Below are 21,108 nucleotides of genomic sequence, written 5' to 3'. Positions count from 1 at the left end.
TCAGTAACACATGTATTGAAACTTATGTGTCAAGTGGTTGTTTATTTTAATTTCTTCTCAAATTAATTATGTTTGTTTACAGCATAATGCCATCGTTTTTAAATATGATTTTAAAAGCAATAATCATTTTCAGTATTTATCTATTTGTGCAAATATCTAATTTACCACAACTGTAAAGTGCTGGAACAGCTTGAAAACTGACGGTGAACGTGCTTGAAAAGTGTGTACATTTGACTGTATGAACCCTGTGTATGTGCAAAATCAATCAAATAAGAGACAATTGAAAATTAAATTCTGTCACTGACAAATGTATAAAATGCTGAGTGTCACATTCCTAATGAGTCCTGTGATAAAGTGACTGATCCATGGAGAAACAGCCTGATCAGATTGATCCAAGTCCCTGTTGGAGTCAGTCCCATCATTTCCATAGAGCCACTTTGCATCAGCAGCACCATGCTCCAGTGCTCTGGGAGAGTTTATAGTCCTGAGAGTTGAACACTGGATGACTGACATCTGTCCTTCATGACAACAGAAGACACAGAAATCCTCCTCATCAAAAACATGACTCTGATGATGCTGCTTTCTGTTTTTGTCTCTTTGTCCTCAGAGTCCAGAGGTCAGGTCACAGTGACTCAGTCTGACCCAATGAGTTCTGCTGTTGGGGGGACTGTCTCCATCAGTTGTAAGACCAGTCAAGATGTGTATAGAGATTACATATTATTCTGGTACCAACAGAATGATGGTGAAGCTCCCAAACTCATTAACTTGGCTTCCTCAGGGATTCCAGATCGTTTTTCAGGCAGTGGATCAGACTCTGACTTCACTCTGAGAATCAGTTGAGTCCAGGCTGAAGATGCAACAGTTTATTATTGTCAGAGTTTACATGAAATCAACAGTCAGCAAAACCTCCCTCAGTCAGACTGAACAGAAACTGAACTGATGCTGCAGCTGGAAGCTACTGCAGAGACTGATACAGTTCACTGAATGTACACAAACAACAGTTGATGGTTAAAGTCTCAACACATCATTCACTGTTTCTACTGTGATAAACATGAACATAAAGCAAACATTCACTTGTTCCTTTACTATTTACACTTGTATACAAGGCTTCATGGCAACTTCATGGCTCAGTATCGAAGAACATTTTGGGTAAACAGGAGGAGCAGGAAAATGAACCACTGATCCTGTGAATTGTGAAAATCTACTCTGCCTATCAATCCACAGCTTGCTAAAATATGAGCTTGTATGCAGATGACATCTTACTATATATGAAAATAATTCTCATCTTCACATCTTTTTTATTTTACTGATCAGAAAATAAAGCACATTGTCTGTATAATTCCTCCCTTTTGAATGTGCAGATAATCTTGGACATTGTTTGTATCCACACTTCACCAAACTGAGATACTGTAGTGTGCAAGTACAGGTTAAAGCTTATCCCCATAATAAATTAATTAAAACATCTGAATTTTTGTTTCTCCTGTTCAATTTCACGATAAAGTGAAGATGACAGTTCCAGTTGAGTGACTGTGTGTGTTTGCATATGTGTCCTGCCTCTGTCTCCCAGCTGTTAAGAGACCAGTGTTGATCAGGGTCTGTCCAGGCCTTTCAGAGCCACTGACACGCCGGCAGCACAATGATGCTGTCTCTGAGTTTACTGCTGTCCACCCTGGGACTCCTTGTTCAGGGTGAGTCTGTCTTGTGAAAACTTTGCTTCAGGATGAAACCAGGTTCACCACAATGATGTTCTGCTCTGATGGAGAAACACTGAAACAAGCAGCATTGACCTTCTTCCATCTATTGTCCATGTTAAACAAATGATCCTCTTCTGTTTGGATGCTGATCATCTTTCTCCAAGCTGGATTTGTCTCAATAACCCTTCTCCTCTTTTTCATGGTTTCCAGGTTCATCAGGACAAATCACCCTGACTCAGTCTCCTGGATCTCAGTCTGTTGCTCCAGGACAAAGTGTCTCCATCAGATGTCAGACCAGTTCATCTGTTTACAGTTGGAGTTACAGTGAATACATGCTAAACTGGTACCTTCAGAAACCTGGAGAAGCTCCTAAACTCCTGATTTATCGAGCTACAAATCGTCGGTCTGGAGTTTCTGATCGTTTCAGTGGATCAAGTAGTTCTGGTTCTGACTACACTCTGACCATCAGTAGAGTTCAGGCTGAAGATGCAGGAGTTTATTACTGTCAGCAGGGTTATGACACTCCGTACACACAGTGAAACAACGTCGTACAAAAACCTCCCTCAGCTTTAGAGGAACTGATCTCACTCAACAGCTGCACTGAAACTAAAACACTGGTTTGATAAACAAAATACATGAATCTAATCTTTTACAACATTAGAAAACATAATGTTTGATTAATATCTAGGAAGAATATATTATATTATTAATTCTTTGTTTGCAAGTTTGAGTAAAAACTGTTTTAATCTAGTTATACTCTTTTAAATTGATTTAATGTTTCTGAAAAAACATTGTTCTGTTAATACTAGAATATTAACATCTCACAATACCAGAAACATTGAAACTGTCCAACAAGAATACAAAAATAACATTTATTTTTTAAATGATACTTAATTTAAACCATAACTGTGTTTAGTCAAACTCTCAACATCTCAGAATTAAACATTTCATGTTATTACTGACAGATATTTTCTGCTGAAGGTCGTCTTCCCAAATATCCCACTAATCCTCCTCCATCCTCTCAAACTAACACTGTACAGTCTTTTTCAGTACAATTTCTCAACACATCATGGCTCCCTGGTCTCTACACATCAGCTACAGTCTTGTAGATTTTTGAGGACAAGTGGAACAAACTTTCTTTTGATTTTATATTGGAGTCACTGATACTGTTGTATCATAGAAAATTTGACACCTTCGAATTTGTTCCCAACATTCAGCAGGTCTCAGCTTCTTCAGAATCATACCAGAAATATAATGTTCTTGTTTTTTGTTTTGACCAAAATAAGAATCTCAGTGAACATTCAGGACCTTATTGGGACAGATTCTAATTGTATTTCAAATAACTGAGAACGTCTCAAAAGTATTTCTGAATGTCAATAAAAGAAATGATGGAAGCAGGATTTGTTTTAATGAGCCAGTATTTAATGTCTAGAAACACTGAAATGATCACAGTTGCACTGATCCACCAATTGTGACTGAGACACAGAGAGAAAATTAAAACGAGACTGAGAGCACAGTTCAACCAGTAATCAGAGCTGCATTTCATCAGATCAGCACTGGTCTCTCACCATTGTCTCACCATGGATTGTGATCCAATAACTAAAACCATTTCCAGACGTGATCTGGCACAGACATGACCCCATAGATTTTAAAGTGTAAATGTTAATGAGTCCAGACATGTCCCCAAAAAGTCCACTGTGCTGTCAGTGCAGGAAGCAGTGGTTGTTGTCTCACATGTCTATGAAATGTGAACTGTGATGTGTCTTGGCTTTTTACTTGTGATCCGATCGCTGAAAATGTATTTTAAAACCAAGTCTAAAGAGGGTCACTTAGTCTGGTCAGACACGAGTTTGACCTTGTCCTGCCACAGCTCCTCACTGGATTGGGCAGCACAGTCATGGTGGGGACGACTGGACCCACTGGAGGAGGAGACAGAGAGACAATATGAAGAAATTTGATACAAAGAGAAAAGAAACTCCACCGTGTTGGTTGCAGCAGAGGAAGCTGCTGGTTCTGTTGGTCTTTTCCTCAGATTGGATCAAACTCGTCTTCAGTGTTTCACTTCCCTCTCTGAGCTCAGTAACCATGGCAACAGACAGGCATCACTGCTGAACCATGGCAACAGACAGGTTTCAGTACTAAGTAGAAAACGTTTCCAGCAGGAAACTCTGACTTTAGTTTCATGAACAAACTTCAACATCAGTGTTCAAGGATTAAAATGATGCTTTGAAGCAGGAATGAGAGCTTTTTATTTCATCTTCAACAATTTTTATCTAATGGTTAAATTAGCTACAGGAACATTATATTATTCATTGACTACACTGAGGTTGTTATGTCAATGAGTTGTCGTACAAAAACCTTATGACTGTACAAAGAGATATGACTCTGACTTTGACGACAACAAACTGAACAAAAACAGTCTCAGTTTGTAAAAACACAGCTGGATGATATGAAAATTAAATATTAACAGACACATAGAACATTAAAACTTAGGAAAATCAGTCATTCAATTACTAAAACCCTGAAGAAAATGTTTTAATTTTTTTTACATTTTGTCATAAACAACAAATGTCCATAAAATGCTGAGTGTCACATTCCTAATGAGTCCTGTGATAAAGTGACTGATCCATGGAGAAACAGCCTGATCAGATTGATCCAAGTCCCTGTTGGAGTCAGTGCCATCATTTCCATAGAGCCACTTTGCATCAGCAGCACCATGCTCCAGTGCTCTGGGAGAGTTTATAGTCCTGAGAGTTGAACACTGGATGACTGACAGCTGTCCTTCATGACAACAGAAGACACAGAAATCCTCCTCATCAAAAACATGACTCTGATCTCCGTCCTCATCTGGACTCTCCTCTGCTGCTGCTTCACAGGTAAAGTCCAGAGAATCCAACTCCTCTCCTCTATCAACATCCGTCGCTCTGAAATGAAGCCCACAAAACCATGATGCTGCTTTCTGTTTTTGTCTCTGTGTCCTCAGAGTCCAGAGGTCAGGTCACAGTGACTCAGCCTGGACCACTTAGATCTGCTGTTGGGGCGACTGTGTCCATTAACTGTAGGTTCAATCGAGAGGTTGGTCTAGGATCAAAAAGTGGTAAAGAGCTTTTAGCCTGGTACAAACAGAGAGATGGAGAAGTTCCTAAATTACTCATTAAATACATTAGTGAGCGAGTATCAGGGATTCCAGATCGTTTTACAGGCAGTGGATCAAAGACTGATTTCACTCTGAGAATCAGTGGAGTCCAAACTGAAGATGCAGCAGTTTATTACTGTCAGAGTGATCACAACATCAACAGTCAAGCTGTGTTCACACAGTGAAAAAGCATCGTACAAAAACCTCCCTCAGTCAGACTGAACAGAAACTGAACTGATGCTGTAGCTGGAAGCTACTGCAGAGACTGATACAGTTCACTGAGGACACACACACACACACACAGATGGTTTCTGATGTCTAATGTGTCTCCACCAGGTTTTCTCAGTGTCCCCAGACTGTTAAGGCCTATGTGAATAGATTCTTTTTAAAGCCATGTTGGTTCTGAGGTATCAATAGAAAAAAAAACAGCAGCAACAACAAACTGACCAAACATCAGCAATAACTGACCTAATAACAATGTCCTGCAACGAGACTGACCACACACTTGTAAGAACTTTGTTGCACTAAGCATCCATGAAGTTCTGGTGTTCAGAGGCTTGGTGTCAATGGAAAAAAAATCATAGTCACAGAAGAAGCTGTAGCCCAGTCTCCACAGCACTACATCATCTGGACCTTCTGGCTCAGAGGAGTTTATTAAACTGTGGCTCCCTCTAGTGCTCATATATACAAGGTGCAAAGAGAAATTGAAGCTGCAGATGATGGAATTATGGAGTCTGAGATTTCATGTTCCCCTCCGGGTGATGAACCTTTGACTCCCAACACCTTTTGTTTTGTCCTGCAATTCTTCATTGTAGAGCTGCTAACATGTTCATATATCCTGAGGTCCTTCTACAAAAAATTAACCAACAGTTTTGACTGTTGATTTTTAAACATTCAGTCGGGCTTTTACTGCGTCTTATTTGTCAGAATATGATTACTTGTCGTAGGACTGACAGTCAGACAATACTGTGGCTTAATCAGGATTATTTTATGGACCAGTTAAGTAATGAACAATGATATTTTCATGATATTTAAATTTGCTGTGGAATGAATATGAATATCACAGTTGAAAAGGCTGAAAAATACAGTATTCAAATTCAATTTATGAAAGGTATAAAAATAAAAGCAGCAAAATATATTTGCACGTACTAAAATACAGTACTATTGTAAATATACACTGTATTAGTTTGGTGGAACATCATTAACACATCATTAATGTGTTGAAGCTTCTAAATCCAAACAACAAAAAAATATGATGAAAAAATTCAACATTTCCCAAAAATATTATATCTTCAAATATGAAAACTGAACAACTTCTCTTTTTCACTCTGCCTTTAAACATCTTTTGAACTCTGACCCCGACCTACTGGACTAAACCACCTGTGGTGCCAAATACTTGATACTTTAAAATAACTGAAATTAATTCCTGATGAAGAAACATTTGTTTCCCGTTCGTTTCTTTATTTTAACTCTTTTTCGCCCTTTCAAAATAAGGGCTTACAAATCTTACACCCATGTGAGACCACGATGATTCAGTTTGTGCTAATATAAACTTTAGACCAACAAACCTGAAAGACAACATGTTTAAAGGGACTGTTTGTCTTCCAGCGAGAACCAAATCACCTCTGCCCTCATTCCAGCTGGAAGTAGATCACAGTGGAGCCGACGCAAACCTTCAAACTCTGGAATATGGAACCTAAAGCTCCAAAAATTTAACTAACAACTATTTGTTTCTTTGTTGATTATTTTAGGAGTTAGCCAGTTTGAGTATAAAATCCTGCCATGTAGCAGTATAATATATATTTACCAGATGTCTTATGTTAGTGCACGACTTTGTAATATTAAATGCTGCTAGTTAAATCTAAAGCTAAATGCAAGTTCGTTTGTTTTGTTTTTTTTTTTGTGATTTCGGCTTATCCTGTTAGTTCAGGGTCGTCACAGCGGATCATTGTCACAGCGGATGCTCTTCCTGACGCAACCCTCCCCAATTTTTTCAGGGCTTGGACGGCACTGCACAGCTGGGGAGGGGAATGGGCTGTTAGGGGTTGAGTGTCTTGCCCAGAGACACTTCAACATATAGCCGGGACCGGGGCTCGAACCACTGACCCTGTGGTCCGTGGACGACGGTCTTTCTAAAGCTAAGTGCAAGTATCACAACAAAAAGAAGACTGCTCAACATGCAGAATGTCCTTTATCCTGATGAATGAACATGTATTAGCATTTTAACATTAAATGTTAATGTTTTATCTCATCAAGGTGAAGATTATTATAACACATATATATGTATGTATATAACTATCATCTCTATCTTCAACCCTAGCTTGTTAAGGTGTCTTTCGCTTCCTGGATATTGTTGTGTTGGAGTATCTCAGGAAAGGACACATTCAGCAGCCAGTCCAAGCTGTCCTGTGTTCTGCCTTCATTGCGTCCTGAACAAAGCCTCTGTATCAGTAAAAAGTCAGAGACTACAAGAGTGTTTGGTACCGCAGCAGCACTAAAAGAGTCGTGTTGGTTCTCCGTCAGTTTTAGCTGGAGTTAAGCCATCCTCTGCTCTCCTGTATCCTCATTCGTGAGCCACTGGTGACTGAAGTCAATTCAATAAATAAATCATTGATGTTATTAAGAAATCCCTCAACCACTGCAAACACTGAAGTCCCTTTTGAAACAGCAGAGAGACCAAACGATTTCCCAACTTTGGGCAGAAAACTTGAAACTGGGGCCAAAGAGCCCATTTTAAGTAAATCACGGAAAACACAGCAGTTTGAACCTCTGTCCCCATCAGCTCCTATAAAGGCTGAAGAGCTCCAGTCAGTTTTCACTGGTTTGTCCTGCAGCATCATGAATCTGTGTCTCAGCAGTCTTTTCCTGGTTGTGGGGCTATTTCGGAGCAGCTCGGCTCTGACGCCTGAAGAATGCCGACCTTTGGTTACTCCCCTGTCTCTGGCAGACCCCTCCATGGTAAATCCTCCTCTGATAAGAATTGATGCAGAAATCAGTTTTAAGGAAATTTGTGCTTTAGACTCAGGTCAGAGCAGTGCACAATGAAAATACAATGTTGGATTAGCAACAGACAAAACTTGGGAAACAGATGCAGCAGACTGAAATTTAGTTTTTAGGATTTTAGAAATAGTGTTGTTAAATGACACTTTTGACTCAGCTAAATCAACAGTTGGTCCTTTGAAACATATCATTTTAATAGTGGATATAAATCTGATTAGAAGGCACTTTTTGGTCTCAGAGTATAAATATCATTTTATTTTGTCTGAAGGCAAAAGTGAAGCTTCATGTTTTTACTGGACAAAGTATTTTAATAAAACGTAATAATCGTGGAAACTTTTACTAGATATCAAAAACACCTGGATTTATGTGAGTTAAACAAATTAGAACAAAGTAATAAAAAAACAATCAATAATAACTGATGACCAATAATCAAAGCAAACATCACATGTCAGAAAACCAAATCAAACAAAAAGTTGTTTAAGAAGAAAAGTTGTTCAAAGTCAAATTGATGTAAAAGATGAACAGTCTGATCAGAAAAGGTCATATGGACCAGACTTGAAGTCTGTCTCTGTCTTTCTTTGAAGTTTGATATTCAGCCCTGTCTAAAGAAATGAGTCTGTGTTTGCTGTTGTTCAATGACTTTGTGTTTGTGTGCAGATGTTTGGCAGGACCAACTTCATCGTGAGTTACACTGACCATGAAGTGTATAAGAACATCATGAAGGTGACGGACAGCACCTGGTTCAACATCACAACATCACCATCCAGTCCTAACGAGCTTGTTATATTGGAGGAGAGCAGAATGTGAGTCGATCAACTACATTATCAACACTAAAATTGTGAAAATTATTCTTTCATTAGAAGAAAACCATTGTTTATTCCTCTAAGACACAGTTTGTATAACACTGGCAGATTTATGATTCAGTGCTAATGCTGTGTGAAGGTCTAGAATTGGTGCAGTTGCTGCTTCAGGTTAACTGCTATTGGAAATTTTGCCATAACTGTTACTTTTGTGGACCTCTCTTTTTTTCCAATTGACATTAACTTGAATTGAAAGCATTCGCCATAGCACTGGTACAGCTGGTAACAAGGCCAGAGAACTGAAGGTGTCAGCGCAGGCTTTTACATCCTGAAATGATGAGAATTTAAGTTTTTTTGCAGATACTGTATTTTCATGACTTTGGGTGGAGATTTCAGTGTGATATCAGAATGAGTCTCATTTCTTAAATTTAGATTTTTGTCTTCCTTTTTCCTCAGGAATGGAGTCTGCTTTGCATCAACAAGCAACATAACTATCGATGGCAACACGGGAAGATCATCATGTAAGTTTTCTGACCTCTGGACATCACAGACTGTGATGGGTATCAAAATAAAACTCTCTTCAGTGTTTTTAAAATTTGTGCAACATGTAGTTTGGATCATGTCACTCGTGTCTTATAAAAATAGAAAGTAAAATTAATTTATATAGCACCTTTCACAGATAAAATCACAAAGTGCTTTACAAAATGTAAAAAATAGAAAATATTAGAGACAATAAAACTTCAAATATAAATTAAAACACAACTACAAAAAAGATGCAATCATAAGAGCCCAGTCAGCTAAAAGCTTGTCTGAAGAAGAGGGTCTTCAGTTGCTTTTTAAAAGAATCAGCATAACCAGCAGATCCATAGTCTGGGAGCCAGAGACTGAAAAGAAAGATCCCCCGAGTTTTAAAATGGGTTTTAGGGACCACGAACAGAATTTGACCTGATGACCTCCATTCTCTCGAGGAGCCATAACGGGTCAACAGGACAGAAATGTACTCAGGAGTGTTGCCATGAAGGGCTCTGTAAGTGAGCACCAAAATATTAAACTCAATTCTAAATTTGATTGGAAACCAGTGAAGAGACTATAAAACCGGTGTGATGTGGGATCTTCTACTGGTTCCAGTTAAAAGCCTCGCTGCTGAGTTCTGAACAATCTGAAGACGATTTATAACATGTTAGTTAAGACAAGTGAAGCATGAGTTACAATATGATCATCTCTAAATCTTCATTGGACAACATTTTCCTCATGTTAGAAATATTCTAAATGATATATTAATTGATAAAAACAGTTTTTGACCATCTGTCCTGGGACTCCATATAAAAGGACAAATTAAAGAAAATACAACTGTGATCACTCACTTGAATATCGTTGATAGATATTTGATCCACACAAAGGCCCAAACTGAAAACCAAGTCCAATGTATGACCCTTTGTTGGTGTGGGACCAGAGACCTGCTGTGTGAAGTTAAAGGACTCGGTCAAAGATATTAATTCTAATGCCGTGTTGCAGGAAGCTTCATCAGTGTGGATGTTAAAATCACCAGCTATTAACACAGACTTCAATTTGATAAAAACTCTGCAAACTCATATAAAAACACACGTGCAGGACCAGGAGGTCTGTAGATTCAAACACAACAAAAAGACTTTGTAGTTCCAACCTTAGACATTTGGTGTTCAAACGAGCTGAAGGTGTCCTGACTCAACTGCCTGCAGGAGAAATAGTCAAGGTGTACAATGGCAAATCCTCTTCCACGACCTGTACCAAACACGGAGCAGTCGGGAGGACGGAGTTCATTCAGATGGATGTATTCCGAATCACATAAAGTCTAAACGTTCCTTGATAAAAACATCATTCAGTATAAAAGCGTTTAGCAGAACTGAATCAGGTTTGCGCCAACTCCAGCTGACTGGAGAGTATGATCCAGAGGTTCCGCGCCGTAACTTCCCCCACACAGAGACACAGGACGCAGAACCCGCTCCCGTGGGCTCGGTTTCTGGGCCTGCCGAGATGGAAAAGCTCGGCTGTAGTGTAGATTGTAGAAAGGTGATGTGGCTAAAAATTTTTGTCCCTCAGCCTTTTAAGTTCTGAGTCTAGCACATGATCACAACACGTCCGGCCACTTAGGTATAAGAAAAACTTACAATCGTGTCCTTCGTTATTTCTTCTGGCCTGGACTTAAATCCGATGTTGTGAAGTTCTGCCGTTCTTGCCACACCTGCCAAATGTCTGGTACAAAAACCCAATCAGTTAATCCCTGCCGCTCCGCTACGACCGATCCCTGTTCTTGGAGAACAATTTAAACATGTAATTGTAGATTGTGTTGGTCCATTAACAAAAACTAAATCCGGCAATCAATACATCCTGACAATAATGTGTGCGGCGACGCGTTTTCCTGAGGCTGGGCCACTACGCTCGTTGAAGGCTCGTGCCATCGTGAGAGCTCTGGTCAAGTTTTTCTCAACATTCGGCCTCCAGAGCATATTCAGAGTTCACCAAGGATCAAACTTCATGTCTAAAATATTTGCACAAGTTATGACCGAGCTCGGTATTAAGCACCGCAAATCCAGCGCGTATCATCCAGAGAGTCAGGGCGCATTAGAAAGATTTCACCAAACGTTGAAAAGCGTGATTCGGAAGTTCTGCACTGAGTCTAACCGTGAGTGGGATGAGGGTTACCACTGCTGCTATTTGCTGTGCGGGAAACTCGTCAGGAGTCTTTGGGTTTTAGCCCATCCGATTTAGTTTTTGGCCATACTGTGCGCGGCCCATTGCGTTTGCTCCGTGAGAAATGACTCTCAGAGAAGCCAAGTCCAGAAACGAACATTCTGGATTATGTTAGTTTATTTAGAGAGAGACTACATCAGGCCTGTGATGTAGCTGGTTAATCGCTTTCAGCTGTTCAGACCAAGATGAAGGCAAATTATGACAGAAAGTTCGTTGCGCGGATTTTTCACCCAGGTGACCGTGTGTTAGTTCTACTGCCCATTGCTGGTTCTGGCTTTCAAGCTAAGTTTTCTGGTCCCTATGTGGTTGACCGTAAACTTAGTGAAACAGAATAATTCAAACCCCTGATGCAAGAAGAAAACTGGAGTGTGCCATATTAACATGATTAAAAAGTATGTTGAACACATAGGGTGTATTTTCTTCTGCCATAGTTCCTGTTGTCTCTGTCTCCGCTTTGTCTGTCCCACAAGCACCATACAATCCTAGAGATGATGGCTTAAATGACAGACATGGCTCAGCTCCCTGTACACGCCTTCCAAACACAGAAATCCTAAATAACTTAAAGTTATATTTGGCACACCGACCCGAACCGGCCAGATCTGACATTAGAAAAGTCAAAGTCATGTGATCAGCCATGACATTGATGTAGGTGACCACAAACCCATTAAACAGCATGCGTATCGTGTCCATCCTACAAAACGAACAGTGTTGCTGCAAGAAGTTAAATACCTCCTTGACCATGGTTTTGCTGTCTCCAGTAATAGTCCATGGAGTTCACCTTCTCTTCTTGTTCCCAGACAGGGTGACCAGACACCACGGTTCTGTAATGATTACCGCAAAGTAAACGCTATCACGAAAGCGAAAGGGTACTGGCAGGTCCCGTTAACACCAAGTGCCTCTGAAATTAGTGCCTTTGTCACCCCAGACCATTTCCTCCAGTGCCATTTGGATTGAGAAATGCCCCAGACACTTTCCAGCAGCTGATGAATACAGTGCTTTCAGGTGTGAACACATGTGAAGTATACTTAGATGACATAGTGGCCTATTCGGCAACCTGGTCTGAGCACCTGAAAACCCTTAGTGAAATTTTTAGTCGCTTGCGTGCTGCTTCCCTCACTCTTAACTTGGCCAAATGTGAGTTTGGGAAAGTGGTCGTTACCTATTTGGGCAAACAAGTAGGACAGGGCCAAGTGTCCCCTGTTGCTGCTAAAGTTCAGGCCATCCTTGACTTCCCAGCCCAGGATGCTCCGTGAGCTCCTTCGCTTTCTCGGGATGGTTGTTTACTCTGACCACAACCCTCTCGTGTTTCTGACTCAGATGTAGAACAACAACAACCGTCTCGTGCGCTGGTGTTCGTTGCTCCAGGATTTTAACGTTGAAATCCCTTATAAAAAGGGTCCAGATAATATAATGGCTGATAGTCTGTCTCGTTAGCAGAATAAAACATTTACTTTGGGAAAAGAGATGTTATGACCTGAGTCATTACGTGTGTTATTATTGTTATGTTGTTTTTTTCTCCTCCTCTTCATGTGTTTTGTGTCGGTGTGTCTGAGGGGGGGGGGTTGAGCCACAGGTGGTCGTCACGGATTTGGCCATTTGAACTGATTGTCACCACCTGATTGGAAAGGATGGAGCGATGGAGCATCCTCCATATACACCAGGATGTCAGCAGCCCCAGCGGTCCACCTCTGACACTCCCAACCAACCCAGCATTCTGTTTGGACTCGATTAGAGAGCTCTGTGAATTTAGTTTTTTTGACATTTATGTAGATAATTATAAATATAACTCACTGTACATATTGAGCACCAGGTAGCCACACTAGGAGTGAGAAGCCCTTTTGTTTTACAAATTTTTCTCCTGTTTTGGGTGAGGAGTTCAGTTAGACATCCTGTCCTTTATTTTTGTCTTTGTTTGGTTTGCTTAGGTCAGACAGCAATGGTGTTAGAGTTTGTATTTGTTGTTTTGGACACTGCTCACGTCCGAAGCAAATAAAACTGCTACAGTTTAGAACACTTCCTCTGGTTTTTGCTTGGGAATGGAAACAGTGGTGGAGCACATCTTGCTATGTGTAGGTTTCCCTGGACCAGGGGCATAACATGATTTGGGGGCTCGTTCAAATCATGTAGCTATTTTATAGCTGATGAATAGCTGATTTTTCTAACTTTGTGTCTGTCCTCAGATGCCAACATAACCATAGCGTTCCACTTGCTGCCGAGCTGTGATGGTTGTCTGGTCTTAAGCATCAACAGCACGGCCGGAAACATAGACAAAATGCTTAAATTAATTAACTTCACCAGCACAGAGAAGGAAATCACAGCTTACTCTGTTTATCTGTTGGGTAAGAAGGAACAAATCAGAGAGAGAGTAAAAAAATGACTTCATTTTGTGAAACACTTGTGAGTTTTTCGTTTTCTGGTTTCCAGCAAGAGAAACGACCGTGAAGGACTTAGACCTGGAACACTTCAAGCAGCAGGCGAGCTGCCTCGGCTTCTCCGGAGAACCAGACTTCTACTATGACCCAAAGAAAGGTGCTTCACCTGTAAACCTCTGATCAAATGGTGAACTTGAGATGTGTGACATCAGACAGAACATCATCCCTTTCCTTTCCCTCTGCAGATTTCTGTCGTGAAGGCGAGAGCACCAGGATACAGTTCAGCTGAAGTAGAAACTGTGTTCAGAAGGAAATTGTAACTGACACTGAAGAAATAAACTCACTCAAACTGACGTGTTTGCTTTTTATTCAGAACATTTTCATTCATTCATTTTAACACTGAGGTTTTCAAACTGTTGAAGTTGAAGCATCAAGGGAGAAGATGTAGGTTTACTGTGTAAGGCGAAGAAGACAGGTCCATGCAGGAGTTAGAACTTGCCTGATGATCATTTCAGTGCTACAAGTTCTGCTTGTACTTATGTTAACGTTTGTCATTCCTGCTGTCACACAAACATCAATCACTGTCCTCTGTAACTTCAATTCGAGCCAGCTTTCAATCAGTGCTTTACCAGAATATTGTGCCATATAAAATATGTGGTGACACAGAGAACCAGTCCAGAGAAGCTGCCAGTCCAAATCTCACTGTTTTACAAACACCAGAAGGTGCTTGAATTTGAGCACTTGGTAAAATTGCTCAGATTTCTGCATTCATTATAAATTACGTCTTGAATGCATCTGGTATCTCTGTAACCCCAGCCCTGTTCTGGTGTCTCCACCTGTGTTGGAGCCCAGTTGAAGCAGTCCTCTGCTCTCTTGTGTGTGTCTGTGGTTAAGTCAACAAATTAGTAAATGATTGATTACATGTTGCCATTACGAAACCCTAAAACCACAGCAAACACTGAAATCCCCTTTATCCCAGTGGACAGATACACCAGCTAAACAACACTGGGCAGATGTTGGACACGAACCTATTTTAAGTAAATCACGGAAAACCCAGCAGTTTGAACCTCTGTCCCCATCAGCTCCTACAAAGGCTGAAGAGCTCCAGTCAGTTTTTTCTGGTTTGTCCTGCAGCATCATGAATCTGTGTCTCAGCAGTCTTTTCCTGGTTGTGGGGCTATTTCGGAGCAGCTTGGCTCTGACGCCTGAAGAATGCCGACCTTTGGTTACTCCCCTGTCTCTGGCCGACCCCTCCATGGTAAATCCTCCTCTGATTAGGATTGATGCAGAAATCAGTTTTAAGGAAATTTGTTTACATCTCTCGTGCTTTAGACTCAGGTCAGAGCAGTGCACAATGCAGTGCAGAAAGGGACAGAGAGAGGGAGACAGAGAAGGACAAAGACAACTACGGGAGAAAACACACAGAGTTAATGTCATACAGTGGTGACAATTGTGTGGTGAGAGGAGAGGAGAGAGGGACAAGAGGAAGAAAAGGAGCTCAGTGCATCGGGGGGTGGGTCCCCCAGCAGTCTAAGCTTATAGCAGCATGACTATAACTAACTATAAACTTTATCAAAGAGGAAGGTTTTGAGCCCAGACTTTAAAGTAGAGCGGGTTCTGCTTCCTGAATCTGAACTGGGAGCTGGTTCCACAGGAGAGGAGCTTGAGAGCTAAAGGCTCTAGCTCCCATCTACCTTTGGAAATTCTGGGAACCACAAGTAGGCCTGCATTCTGAGAACGAAGTGGTCTACTGGGATGATATGGTGCTATGAGGTTTTTACTAAGCTAAATAACAGTTGGTCCTTTAGCTGAAACATAGGATTTTAATACAGGATATAAATCTGATTAGAAGGTACATTTTGCTCTCAGAAGATAAATGTCAGATTTATTTTGTCTGAAGGTAAAAGTGAACCTTCATGTTTTTACTGGACAACAGAGATGCTTCAGGGACATGACCAAAGTCCAATGACCTATTTCAATAAAGCTTAATAATAATTAACACTTTTTACTTTTCATTCACCTGGATTCATGTGAATCAAACAAATCATAACCAAGTAATGAGAAACAATCAATAATAACTGATGACCAATAATCAAACGATAATGTTCTTTGATGTTTGATATTCAGCCTTGCTTAAAGAAATGTCTCTGAGTTTGCAGATGTTCGGCAGGACCAACTTCATTGTGGGTTACACTGACCATGAAGTGTATAAGAACATCCTGAAGGTGACGGACAGCAGCTGGCTGAACATGACAGCATCACCATCCAGTCCTAATGAGCTTGTTATGTATCATGAGAACAGAATGTGAGTTGATCAACTACATAATTAGCACAAATATAAAACAGAGTCACTTCTGTGAATTATTGCTCATCACGGTTACTTTTGTGAACCTCTCTTTTTTTTCCTCATAACATTAAGTTGAATAGAAAGCATCAACCTCAGCACTGGAACAGCTGAGTTTGCCTGTGATTAACAAAGCCAGAGCACTGAAGGTGTCAGTGCAGGCTTTTACTCCCTGAAATGACGAGTTTGAAGTTTGCAGCCACTGTATTTCATGACTTTGGGTGGAGATTTCAGCGTGGTATAAGAATGATTTTCTTTTTTCTTTTCACCTTACTTTTACCCCAGAAATGGATCCTGCTATGCATCAAAATTCAATATAACTATCGATGGCAACTCTGCAAAATCATCATGTAAGTTTCCTGATAGTTAAAAGTTCTGATGGCTCCGATTCAAGCTCATCTAAAGGCTTTTTAAAATGTTTTCAAATTTGTGCAAAATTTGTTTAGATCACATCACTCATGTTTTATAAAATACACTTTTTAACTAGGTTCCTCAGATCTAAAGCTAATTTTTATCAAATTGTTTAATAATGTAACTTTTGTCCTCAGATGCCAATGTCACCTCTGCGTTCCACTTGCTGCCGAGCTGCGAAGGCTGTGTGCTCTTAAGCATTAACAGCACTGCCAGAGATGCTGACAACATGCTTAAATTAATGAATTTCATCAGCACAGAGAAGGAGATCAGTGCTCATGCTCTTTATTTGTTGGGTAAGAAGGAACCAATCAGAAAAAAAGGAAAAAAACAACAACTGTGAAACACTTGTGAGTTTTTTGTTGTCTGGTTTCCAGCAAGAGAAACGACCGTGAAGGACTTAGACCTGGAACACTTCAAGCAGCAGGCGAGCTGCCTCGGCTTCTCCGGAGAACCAGACTTCTACTATGACCCAAAGAAAGGTCCTTCACCTGTAAACCTCTGATCAAATGTAGAACTTGAGATGTGTGACATCAGACAGAACCTCATCTCTTTCCTTTCCCTCTGCAGATTTCTGTCGTGAAGGCGAGAGCACCAGGATACAGTTCAGCTGAAGTAGAAACTGTGTTCAGAAGGAAATTGTAACTGACACTGAAGAAATAAATTGCTTAAAGTCAAAGTGATGTGTTTCCTTTTTGTTGAGGACATTTTTATTCATTAATTTTAATGCTGAGGTTATCAAACTGTTGATTTTGGAGCACTGGGGGAGAGGTTTACCATGTCAGGTTAAGAGGACATATTTCTACAAGTTGTTGCCAGTCCAAATCTCACTGTTTGACAAACACCAGGTGGTGTTGGATTTGAGCACATGTTAAAATTGCTCAGATTTCTGCATTCATTATAAATTATGTCTTGAATGCAGCTGGTATATCTGTAACCCCAGCCCTGTTCTGGTGTCTCCACCTGTGTTGGAGCCCAATTGAAGCAGTCCTCTGCTCTCCTGTGTGTGTCTGTGGTTAAGTCAACAAATTGGTAAATGATTGATTACATCTTGCCATTACGAAACCCTAAAACCACAGCAAACACTAAAATCCCCTTTATCCCAGTGGACAGATACACCAGCTAAACAACACTGGGCAGATGTTGGACACGAACCCATTTTAAGTAAATCCCGGAAAACCCAGCAATTTGAACCTCTGTCCCCATCAGCTCCTATAAAGGCTGAAGAGCTCCAGTCAGTTTTCACTAGTTCGTCCTGCAGCATCATGAATCTGTGTCTCAGCAGTCTTTTCCTGGTTGTGGGGCTGTTTCTGAGCAGCTCGGCTCTGACGCCTGAAGAATGCCGACCTTTGGTTACTCCCCTGTCTCTGGCTGACCCCTCCATGGTAAACCCTCCTCTGATTCCTCCTGGGTCGTCAGGTGTTACTGATGTTAGGAGTGATGCATTAAAGCAGCATTCTTCCTTTGGTGAAATTATTAGCCTCAGTTTGTGCCTCCTGTGCTTTAGTCAGAGCAGGTGTTAAACACTGATTCTTTGTTAAATGTGTTGTTAAATGACCTACTGGGTTTTTCAAACTTCTTCTCACGTTAATCTTTTACACTGACGGAATGCTGATAACATATATGAACTCTGGACAATGTCAGGACAAATCAGCATTGTCTTGACTTGCGTTTCACAGATGTAACACACAGCAGGAGATCATCCGAGTGAGAAACATCCTTGTGTTAAAATCAGCTTGATTTCAGTGCACGGTCAGTTTTTTTAGTTTGAAGGTAAAATGAAGATTCATGTTGAGAGACGGTCTTACTGTGAATAATGACAGAGTAAGTTTGTTGTACCTCCTGCCTAACATACATACTGACATACTGTTTGGTGACATCTTGCAGCTGTGGTGAACTTAACACCATCATGTAAAATTTGGATCTTGTCTGGAAGGTTTTGTGTTGGTGGTGCTGAAGCTCCCCCCCGACAAAGGCCACTTCATTTACAAAAATGAAGGAATTTATCTTATTTATATAATTCACAATTTCATTAATTTATTTTCTTTCATGGAAATTTTTGATTCAAGTTAAAGCAAATTTACTCAAAACTCTTTCATTCTATTTATTAATATTTTTATTGTTATGTGTGCTGGCAGAAGGTAAAGAACCTGAGTTTAGATTAGAGCTGTGGCAGCTGTATCATGGATCAGTTCATTGTTTCTTAAAACTGTGGAGACTGGAAGTTGTGAAACAGAACATTTCTGTGGGTTGTTCTGTGGAGACTTGTAGCCTACTACTCAGAGGATGGTGGAGGTCAGCAGGAAGTGGTGACAGAGGAGGAATCAGAGGAAGAGAAAGAACTGGATTCTTTCAGAAATGAAAAGGAACTTGTCTTCTCTAAATGGTGACTAGGCTAGTGTAGGCCAGTGTGTAGTGTGAGTGTTATCGTGTTCAAGCTCATATGTTTTTCTTAGGGTTAGGTGAAGTGCAGTTAGCACAGGAAATCACTTTTTGCCCCGTCACTCTTAGGGTTTGAACATCACGAACAAACAAATCAATACGATGAGGACCAGACCTGACAGCATCCGATTCTCTGTTTTTCATAAAGGTTTCATTAAGAAGAACATGTCCAGCTCTTCCTAATGAAACACGTTTGTGTGCAGATGTTCGGCAGAACCAACTTCATTGTGGGTTACAGTGACCATGAAATCTATAAGGACATCCTGAAGGTGACGGACAGCAGCTGGTTGAACATCACAGCATCACCATCTAGTACCAATGAGATTGTTATGTCTCAAGAGAACAGAATGTGAGTTGATACATTCAACTCTACATTACTACATTAACAGTATAAATATACAACAGTAAAGTATCATTTTATCATAATATTATGTAATATTTGTTCAAACAGCCCACTGATTAGTAGTGTATAAGCTGCCCTTGGCTCACTTATTTCACTTATTAACATGTCTTATTATTAAGTTTTACTTATACGCTGATGATCTGCTGATCTGACTCAATTTTATTTTGAGATTTTTGATGCTAACTCACTTGTTCCTCTGTCGTTTTACCCAGAAATGGTAGCTGCCTTGCCTCAACAAGCACCGTAACTCTTGATGGCAACACTGCAAAAGTGACATGTGAGTTCCCTGAACTGACTTTGAACAACTTTGCAGACCCAAATTTCTGAAGTATACAATTAAAAGCTGCAGATTTAAGACCCTGCCCGCTACTGGAGGTTTAATTAAAGAAGGCAGTTGTCCACGGACCACAGGATCAGTGGTTCAATCCCCGGTCAAACTACACTCCAGAACTAAAAGATGTTCAATGTACTGCGACATAAAACAGTACTGATAACAACAGCAACTGCTTAATTTTCAGAGAATCATTTTAGATCTGCAGAATACTGTTTGTTTGACTTCTTTGACCTCTGTCCTCAGACGCCAACATCACCTCTGCGTTCCACTTGCTGCCAAGCTGTGAAGGCTGTGTGCTCTTAAGCATTAACAGCACTGCCAGAGATGCTGACAAAATGCTTAGATTAATGAATTTTATCACCACAGAGAAGGAGATCAGTGCTCATGCTCTTTATCTGTTGGGTAAGAAGGAACCAATCAGAAAAAAAAGGAAAAAGTCAACAACTGTGAAACACTTGTGAGTTTTTTGTTGTCTGGTTTCCAGCAAGAGAAACGACCGTGAAGGATTTAGACCTGGAACAATTCAAGCAGCAGGCGAGCTGCCTCGGCTTCTCCGGAGAACCAGACTTCCACTATGACCCAAATAAAGGTGCTTCACCTGTAAACCTCTGATCAAATGGTGAACTTGAGATGTGTGACATCAGACAGAACCTCATCTCTTTCCTTTCCCTCTGCAGATTTCTGTCATGAAGGCGACAGCACCAGGATACAGTTCACCTGAAGTAAAAACACAACTGTCTTCAGAAACAAGTATTTGTAACTGACACTGAATAAATAAACTCACTCAAACTGACGTTTTTTGCTTTTTATTCAGAACATTTGTAGTTATTAAGACAGTTTACTGCCAAGTCTTTCTAAGGAGATGCTGTAACTACAGAACATTGGAAAAAGCTTGTGTAAGTTGGACTGCCACTGCACACACTGGAGGTCCAAGATTCTGATGTTAAAGCCTGCAGATTCATCAAAGTGGATTCAATGATTTCATTCTGAATGGGGAAAGAAAAGTCTCTGTTCTACTGTATACATACATACATACATACATTGATTTAGTTTTGACTGGGGCTGTAACTTAAAGTCTGTTCCATAAATATTTGGACAGTGACACAGTTGTGGCTCTCTCTGCAGAATCCCTCCTGCTGCTTTTAGCAACATTCACATCATCAGAAAATGTAAGACAACCGGCTCCTCTGACAGACATACGTCCACACAACAGGCCGTAGCTTCATCAGGGGCATGTATTGTTCCATTATTCATCCCAGCAGTCAGTTACAAGTTGGTCTCATGTGTCCATAGGATTGTAGGACGCTTTCCTAATCTGAGCCTCCTGTTTCTGAGGCTTAATGTTTTCCATAATGTGAGAAACTCTCGCCACAGACCACCATTGACTGAAAAACTAAAAACGGATCGAAAACAACCACAAAAAGATGCAAAAACACGAAATC

The 21,108-nt window shown here is 40.5% G+C and overlaps 1 protein-coding gene across 5 annotated transcripts; it reads left to right on the top strand.

The window, feature by feature from the left end:
- Positions 1-6,652: 6,652 nt before the first annotated feature.
- On the top strand, positions 6,653-20,459 carry LOC137127274 (uncharacterized). Of its 5 annotated transcripts, none has more exons than XM_067504231.1 (6): positions 6,653-7,788; positions 15,892-16,037; positions 16,362-16,426; positions 16,625-16,783; positions 16,865-16,969; positions 20,344-20,459. In XM_067504231.1, exons 1-6 carry the CDS (start codon positions 7,444-7,446, stop codon positions 20,385-20,387), a joined length of 864 nt encoding a protein of 287 aa, XP_067360332.1. In that variant the 5' UTR covers positions 6,653-7,443; the 3' UTR covers positions 20,388-20,459. The 5 variants fall into 5 exon arrangements, with proteins under 5 accessions (XP_067360332.1, XP_067360250.1, XP_067360156.1 ...); XM_067504149.1 differs by lacking the exon at positions 20,344-20,459 and adding an exon at positions 17,058-17,166 and having other exon boundaries at positions 6,673-7,788; XM_067504055.1 differs by lacking the exons at positions 15,892-16,037; positions 16,362-16,426; positions 16,625-16,783; positions 16,865-16,969; positions 20,344-20,459 and adding exons at positions 8,488-8,633; positions 9,087-9,151; positions 13,541-13,699; positions 13,785-13,889; positions 13,978-14,085 and having other exon boundaries at positions 7,628-7,788.
- The last annotated feature ends 649 nt before the right edge of the window (positions 20,460-21,108 follow it).

Source organism: Channa argus, chromosome 1 (genome assembly GCF_033026475.1).
Source record: "Channa argus isolate prfri chromosome 1, Channa argus male v1.0, whole genome shotgun sequence".
In the NCBI taxonomy this organism is placed as follows: Eukaryota; Metazoa; Chordata; class Actinopteri; order Anabantiformes; family Channidae; genus Channa; species Channa argus.
The sequence above is the reverse complement of the archived record's forward strand: the minus strand, read 5'-3'. Positions and strand labels throughout refer to the sequence as shown.